The following is an 8,405-nucleotide window of genomic DNA, read 5'->3' as shown; positions in this document are numbered from 1 at the left end:
CTCTGTGACTGAACCCTTCGCACAGGGTGCATGGAGCACTGGGGGAGTGTCTGTCACAAAGGGCACTGTGGGAACGGAACCTGTCCCCGTGCTGTGCTGGTGAGAATATGGAACCTAAGAGGACAGGAACATGGTCACGGAGCCGGCTTGGGGGACGCAGGCGTCTGAGGAGGAGACGGGAATTTTTACACCCTCACTGGGGTTCCCAGGATCTGTGCTCTCTGGGGGACTTCCTGACTCACACACAGCTCTGGTGTTAAACCTCTGCCTATTTCTAAACCTGCAGACCCCAGAGTCCTCCCCATGGCTGGAGCTATTTCCAAGAAAGGAGATGAACAGAGAACTGAATCTATTTCCCCATGTTAAGTATCGGCACACCTTTGTGTCAACTCTCTGAAGTGGGCCATCTTAATTATCACAACAAAAGATCTTTATTATAACAGCTCATCTTAATTAATTAGCCTGTTAGAGCTGGTATGGCAACTTCCACCTTTTCATGTTCTCTCTCTCTCTCTCTCTATATATATATCTTCTTACTATATGTTCCATTCTATGCATCTGATGAAGCGGGCTGTAGCCCACAAAAGCTTATGCTCAAATAAATGTGTTAGTCTCTAAGGTGCCACAAGTACTTCTGTTCTTTTTGCAGATACAGACTAACACAACTGCTACTATGCAATGTGTTGGACTAGGAATCAATACAAACAGGACAATGAATGAATTCTGTCCCTCTGAAACCTGGAGGGATGGGGATGAGCTAGCATGGCCATTAGAGTTTGACACCTGTAACCCATTGGAGAGGGCATGAAGAGGCAAGTCTCTCTCACGGCAGCTGACCAGAGTCCGACACACTGAACCCAGCGATAACTGAGGGGATGGGAATCCCTTACCCAGCGAGGTCAAAATCTCGTAGTTCTCCTGCATGACATCCCTGTAGAGGGCTCTCTGAGCGGGGTCCAGCAGAGCCCCCTGCCCCTGGGTGAAATACACAGCCACCTCCTCAAAAGTCACTGGCATCTGAAACAAGAGTCCCCCACTCAGCACCTGCTGCCCCAGTCACAATCCCGCTAGTCACAGGAAAAGGAAAAGAACTCGAAGCTCTGGGAGGCCAGAGTAACAAACTCAGACCCGTACTGTTCAGAGCAGCCAGGAGGCTTCAGGGGGTGGGAGAAGGTGAGAACTCCTTGTCCCCCCCAGCACACAGAGCAGGGCAGGGTCTTCTCATTTCCCACACACCTGCCAGCCAAAGGCTGATATGGGAAGCAGAGCTCTGAACCAGGGACAGGGACAGGAATCCCAACAGCTTCCCTGCATATTTCACAGCAGCCTCTGGCCAGTGGGTTCAGGCTCCAGTCCTGTGCAGGGGGGTTGTGTCTTGTTTTTGAATTGGGCGAATGTCCCCTCTCTCGCACTGCCACCAATGGTCCTACTCAGAAAATCAGCAGGTTTCTCACACCCTGTCTCCTCCCTGCTTCTCCCTCCCCGCACCCAGCAGCTCCCTGAAAATCCCCTACCTGAGCTGGCTCCATCACAGCCATTTCCCTTCCCCGCCTCCTGGAAGACGGGACCTTCTGGAGCAAAACATGGATGATTCCTCAGCCTGTCGGGGTGATGGGGGAGGTTACAGAAGGGGCTTCAGTCCATGTCACACCCCATTTACCCCCAGACTCTTCAGATTCTCCCAGTAACAGCATGTCTGAGCCAAATGCTAGAAAAAGAGCAGAATCAAAGAGGTCACTTTGGGGGATTGCCCCCCACTGCAGTGTAAACCCCTTCCCATGAGCAACAGCCGGAGTCCTCTGGTGGCAACACCTGAAGAATGAGCTGCCCTGGACTCCCCCTGCAGCCCGCAGGCAGAGGCTGATCCCATTGGTCCATCCACATTTTGCCCCGGCCAGAGCCAGCAGTGACTCCAGTCTGACACCAGTGTGGCTGAGATCTGAATCCTGCACGGAAATCAGACCAAGACCCCGGGCAACCTTGGGCATAAGCTTTTGTGGGCTAGAATAGTGGTCTCCAAAGTGAGGTGCGCAAGAGGATCCCTTGGCGTGCAGGGCAGGAGGAGCACTGCTTTTTGATTCCCCCCCTTCCGCAGTTCAGCTGGGAGTCCAGCAGCTTTTTGTTGTCGTTGTTGTTTCTACAGTTGGGTTGGGAGCAGGGGGTGTGGGCTCAAAAATTTTTAACTGATGGGATGAGCGATCAAAAAAGTTTGGAGACCACTGAGCTACAATCATTAAAGCTTATCTCCAAATAAATTTGTTAGTCTCTAAGGTGCCACAAGGATTCCTCATTGTTATCTTTTTTTAAATAAATCCAATTTAAGCTGGGAGCAGTGTGTGCACAGGAAAGGAGGGGGTTGCATGTGGATATCTGCCTTGTAACTAGGCACTGCCGGGGAAATATAACTTGGACAGACAGCAGTGTCTGTTATCCCCGCTGTACGTGGGGATGGTCATATCGGTGAGTCTGTGACTGCCACGCTCACAAAGGTGTGATGCAGTTTGGCAGGTGTAACAAAAACATATTAAGCTCATTTCACTCGTGTGATGAGATTTGAGACCAGCCCATGAATCAGTCAGCACTGCCCTCAAACCACAACATTGCAATAGAAACAGGAACTGTTATAGAGACACCGTGAGATGTGATTGCTGAAGCTACTCACAACTATTCATATTTCCCATGATGATTTGCCATTACAAATATGAATTCCGTGGCAGAATGACGTCCCTCCGCACAACGCTAATGAAGTTGAAGATGAAGAGCTCAGAAAAATGAAAAGAATATTTTGATAAGGAACTAACGTAAAGGAGTGAACCTGCCCAGACTAGGATCCCAAGAGGAGTTGAAACTCAGGGGCACAGGGCCCAGTGGCGAGGACACAGCGGATGAACGCCAGTGGCTTACGCAGACACAAGAACTGAGAACCCGGATTCTTTAAACAACTCAAAGCAGGTGTGACAGTGAGATCTTTGTGGGGGTGTCTGTAAGATATGTCGACTGGAGCAAGTCTCCTTAAGCTCAGTAACATCTGATATGGGGGCGAGCGTCCCTGTCCAAGGCGTCCTGCATGCCAGCTGCGCTTTAGGACACCGGCACAGAGATAATGGGAGGTAAGGTGAGGAGTCCCCGGGAAAGGGGGGAGATGGAAAAAAGGCCTTGTCACACCTCACTCCCTCTTAGATGTGTGTGGCTCTCGCGTTCAGCCAGCTGCTGCGACTGCGGTGTGTTAGCACACTCATGAGGGAGAGAGGACTTGTGTAGGTGACCTCGTGCTGCTCGCCCTCTTCTCTTCCTATCTCCCTTGGGCTTACACACCTCCGGCCCTGCCCCCGGGTTCTCACCCCTCTCTGCCCCCACGTGTCTCTGTCTCGGCTTCCCCCCGCGTCGATCACCACCGTGACTGGAGGCAGCTTTCCCGGGCCGCAGGGCCGGGAAGCGCAGCCAGCTCCGCTGGGAGCAGCCTGGGGCCAAACCTCCCCTCGCCCGGGGGTGCCGGGGGGGGCAGGGCGGGCCGGCTGGGGGCTCTGCCTGGCCTGGGAGAGGCTCCTGGGGAGCAGCGGGAAGGGCCCTGCTGAGATTCCCCCTCCGGCTGCAGCCGGCTGCCGGGCTCCTCAGCATCCAGCCGCCGGGGCTCGGGGATCTCCGCTGGAAGCCAGAGTCACCGCAGCGGCTGCGACTCACTTCCTGGATGCCGGGCCGGAGCCGCAGCCGCTCGCTGCCCTAGAGGCTGCTCCCGGCTGCTCCTGGGTCCTAGCGATCACCCCAAGCATTATACGGCCGGAAAATGACACCCAGGCAAACTGCATTTGGGTGCCCTCCATGGGACCCACTAGACTCCCCACTAATCCCTGCCTCCTCCGTTCACCCCCAACCCGGGTGAAGGGCAAGGCACAGTGCAGGGGGTGGGGATGCAGCCTGCATTCCGCTCTTGTGCCCCACCCCATGCACATTGTCCTGCAACCCCAACCTGCTTCTGTGCGTGCCGCCTTCACCCTCAACACCTGCTCCTCTGCTCTGCCCGGCCTCTTGGCCCCGAACCAGTGGTTCTTAACCTTACTGCAGCCTGGTCACCCCTTTTGGTTCTCAAATACGTTCTCGCACCCTTATCAAAATATAGTTGAATGTCAGGTCAGTTCTTAAACAGGTAATTTTTGATTGTATATTACGTAATCATTAAAAAATGTATTATGTTATAATACATAGGTTTGATTAAACAAAGTAAGTTGTAACTTATGTTCCTGTGCTTAATTTGTGTTTTCGATATTTATCTTCTAAAAAAAATCTGGCATGTCTCCCCCCAGAAAGGGCCCGCTGCACACCCCCGTGGGGTGAGTGCACCCCAAGTTAAGAACAGCTGCCCTAAACCCTGGCACTGTGCTCCCTTCACGCCCAAGCTCTTCCCACTCCTATACTCGCTAACACCCTGCACTTTTTTCCCCTTCCACCTCATGCCTTTATCCCTCCTGCTTCGCCGACTGCTCCTGTGAATTCTCCTGCACCCCTAACCCCTGCACGTGACAGGTTGACTCCCCTCACCTAACCACATGGGATCGGATCCAACCTCCTGCTCCACGTGGGAAGCGACCTGGATCATAGGGAGCTGGCCCATCCCTAGGCGGTGGTGTAGTGGGGGAGTCAGGAGCCCCATGGCAGGCCTCCCTGCATCCAGGTCACTTTCCCCAGAAGGCCAGGAGAGAAACAGTTGCTGTTGCCTCATAGTACAGCGCCGCAGGTGGGAAGTAAATAGGATGCAGGGAGTCCTGGTGGTGTTTGAAGGGGGGAGTGTGCTGCACACCTGAGTGAGTGTGGGAGCATTGGGAACCTGACGGCCTGTTCAACACCAGCAACACCTTCCAACACAAAAAAGTTGCAATACACGTAGAATACTATATTCTCATGGGAGCCCTGCAGTGCCTGGGGCAAATGCCCCACTTGACCCTCGCTGGTAGCCCTGCCCGCTGCCCCTCGGATCCTGCCCTTGAGCTCCACCTCCCTGGGACTGGGTGGCTGTGATGTCCTGATTTAATAATAAACCACAGAAGATTCACTATTGCAACGCATTGTTTTATATTTGCCACAAATCTTGTAGCAATGTGTGACATGTAAGATGTCTATGGAAAGGTTAACCATTTGCCTGAAATACAATGGATGCTATTTGTAGTATGTATCATTTCTCTATGTGAAGAGTAAATATGTTAGCCATGCACCTGATATTTCAAATGGCGCCTGTGGTAAAGACCCGAGTGAGGTATTTTAGCCAGCACATTGTGAAGGGACCTAGTCAATTGAATGGCCATCTAGGTACACTTTGCTCAAAAGGGCCCCAGAGACCACGCCAGCTGACCAAATGGCTTTCTGTGAAGGTTCAAACTAGAGGTGGGGTAATAGCTTCTGCTGTGATTAAGAAAAATTATGCAGCGGCCGTGTGACTCCATACTCCATCCTTACCTGTCACGTTCCACAGTAAGAACAAGGGATTCCCTCCAACATGGCAGAAGCTAGAAGGCGGCCATGGAATTTTTGGAAATCTACCTCCAATCTGGCCTGCTTCTGCACAAACTGCTGGACTATGCACTTATGCTAAGGGGAGCATTCTAAGCCGGGGACCGGAGGACCTTCCAAAGATTTGGAAGCAACCAGCATTTGACTTAAAGTCAGTGGTTTATTCCATCAACTGCTACAACCTGAACCAATAACTTGCAATTACTTGTATTTGATTTCTTTAAGCCAATTTTAACTCTCATTTCTTTCTTTCTTTCTTCTTTCTTTCTTTCCAGGCCGTCCTAGGGGGTATGGAGCCTGGGACAACCCTCTCCCACCTCCATCTCAGGCCCTGGCCCTCTGAGACTGAGAAACTTCTCTCTCTGTTGGGGCTCCTTAAAAGCTTTGCTTTGAACTGCCTCTCTAGTCATAGGCCAGGCGGGCCCCCCCGTCCGGCGCGGCGCCGCCGCCGGTCCCCTGCACTGGGTGAAAATGGTGTGCTGTCTTGATTTGTGCTGGCTAAAGGCAGACTTGGTAAGAGACAGAAGGCAAAAGGAGAGAGAGAGTAAAGTGAAGGAAGGAGAACGAGGCCTGAGGGAGGGTGACAGCAGACCCCATCTCTTATCCCAAGGGGGTGTTTAGGATTTAGCCCAAAGCCAGTGCAATTGAAGGATGTTAGCTGGTTCCCCATCTCATGCCGAAAGATGAGCTGAATGATGAAAGATCAGTGGGGCCAATTGCTGGGTCCCAGGAGATGGTGGGCAAGACATACCCCAGGGTACAGTGCGACTGTTGAACTGCTGATTCTCCATCGCAGGACATGTTTTACACTGCTGCCCTGTGTGAACAACGACCCTCCATGCTGCTGGGCTATCTCCAGCGAGCCACCGTTCAAGTCACTCCGAGCAATACAAACACTGCATGCCAAGTAGCCAGCGGTGATGAATTAAAGTATAGAGCAACCCCAGCCAGTTCCTCTACTCCCCGGCTTTGCACTCCAGCTGTACGTCTTCCTACTGCAAGGGCCATACACTGTTACCAAGATTCCTGTTACTTTGGGGGTACGCTTATTTATTAGGGTTACTCTTCCGGGGTGGCTGGGGTAAGGGTGTTCTGTAATTCTATCAATGTAATGCTTGTGTCACTTGGTGGTTTTATATGGAAGCTCTACTTCTCCTTCTGGCAATTCCTCCCAAAGGAGCTACCCTGCAGGGGACCACACAACATAAAATCTGAGTGGATGGGTCAATCAGCACTTTCAAGTGGTCTCTTATATGTCCGGCAGAACTCAGTGGGTTAGGTAAGCAGACATGGGAGGCTGTCACCTTATGTGCCAAAGGTACCGCACCGGAACAGAGTAAGCCTGAGCAGCTGGGGTGCGAACCCGCACTTCAGGCTGCACCCTCATATGCCCTGGACTCAGTAGTCTGAGTCAGCCGCACTTTTCAAGCTCGCCACACTTGTCTGTCACAGGTTCAGCAGGGTCCCTAATCGCCCACTTCATCACAATTGTACTGGCAGTACCTACTTGATGAGCAACCCACGGTATTTTGGGCACTACAGGGGATCTTTAGCTTAGGGTAAAAGAAGCGTTGCCTGGCAGAGTGAATGGGGGAAGCTAAAAAACAAAGAGTAAAGGTTTCAGCAAGAGAAGCAACCCAGCCTACCATAAAAGTTATTTATTTGGAATAATGGTCCAACTACTCAAAGGAGCTAAACCAAACGTAACATTAACATTATATAAAGGTTGCAAAGTTCTATATAGAAAAACTAGACCTGCCTCAGGTAGAAAGGAAACGAGGGATTGGTCTACACTGGGGGTGGGAATCGAGGGCTAGAGGGTAGGCAACTCAGCTACGTGAATAGCGTAGCTGCAGTCAAGGTATCTTAGACTGAGTTACGCTACCGTCTTCACGCAATAGGGATCGACGTCTGCGTGGCTACCCTTGTTGACTCTGGCCTACGCGCCGTTCGGGTTGTGGAGTTCCGGAGTCGACAGGGACATGTTTGGGGATCGACAATAACGCATCTTGAGGAGAACAGCTGATATATCGATCCTGAGAAACGATTGCTACCCGCCGATGACGGCCGTAAGTGGAAGATGTACGGCCGAGAGAGAGGAACTCACCATTTCCATGAAGCTTGAACTGGTCGGGGTTCCAGGTGATGGTGGTAGCCGGCAGGGAGGGTCCTGAGTGCTGGAAGAGACAGGCAGAGCCCCCAGCAGCCAATCAGTCAGGAGAAGAATGAAATCCAGTGGACTGATGCAGAGTTTGGATCCAGGCATCAGAACACTTACCGAGTGTGAGTAAGGGTTTTTGTAGGGAAAAGACAAAGGTTCACGGAACGCTATTAAAAAAAAAAAAAAAAAAAAAAAAAAAAAAAAAAAAAAGAGTGTTTTATGGGTAAACTGATGACTCAAGATTTTTTTAGGCCAGATAATAGGACTGATCACTATTGCATGGGCGGTGTTTCTTCCAGGAGCTCACAATGCCCATTTATGCTGGCTCAGTATTTTGGATATCAATCAAAGGATTTTATACTAGAATGGGTCTGATAACTGCTGAGGCAGGGTGTGTGCAGGCGTAGGTTCTTTAAAACATAACGGAGCACAGAATCCCCCATGATGCAGTGCTGTCCCTGCTTTTCTGGTCCCAAGGGTTCCGTGTGGTTCTTGCCTTGGAATCTCTGTTCTCCAGTTCTTGTATGCTAATGGTGGTGGCTGCTGTCCCATCTTTCAGGCAGATGAGGCAGGGGAGTCCTTAATCCTCTCACCTTGTCAAGGAGGGGTCTAGGTTGTGTCTCCCCCTGCCTTCACTGTTCTCTGCAGCCTTTTCTCTGGATCAGTTTTGGTTCAATGCTGAGCTGGTGGAGGGTGTCTTTCATGAGTCAGACAGGATGGAACTTGGGCGCCCTGGGTCCGC

At 51.5% G+C, this 8,405-nt stretch overlaps 2 protein-coding genes across 6 annotated transcripts in view; both read right to left on the bottom strand.

The window, feature by feature from the left end:
- The window catches only part of LOC116829487 (uncharacterized), a 193,036-nt gene that overhangs the window by 136,817 nt on the left and 47,814 nt on the right, over positions 1-8,405 (bottom strand). The window lies entirely within an intron of this gene.
- The window catches only part of LOC116815632 (uncharacterized), a 43,556-nt gene that overhangs the window by 14,117 nt on the left and 21,034 nt on the right, over positions 1-8,405 (bottom strand). Inside the window, exon 1 of one of the 5 annotated variants that reach the window (XM_075071612.1) lies at positions 1,515-1,584. The exons of the other annotated variants lie outside the window; for them this stretch is intronic. Within the exon in view, the coding sequence (XP_074927713.1) occupies positions 1,515-1,538 (24 nt within the window). The 5' untranslated portion in view covers positions 1,539-1,584. Of the gene's footprint in view, positions 1-1,514; positions 1,585-8,405 lie in introns of those variants that run through there. 5 annotated transcript variants of the gene reach the window in all.

The sequence above is a fragment of the Chelonoidis abingdonii genome, chromosome 12 (genome assembly GCF_003597395.2).
Source record: "Chelonoidis abingdonii isolate Lonesome George chromosome 12, CheloAbing_2.0, whole genome shotgun sequence".
Taxonomy (NCBI): domain Eukaryota; kingdom Metazoa; phylum Chordata; order Testudines; family Testudinidae; genus Chelonoidis; species Chelonoidis abingdonii.
Note: the sequence above shows the minus strand (reverse complement) of the source record. Positions and strands in the feature narration are given on the sequence as shown.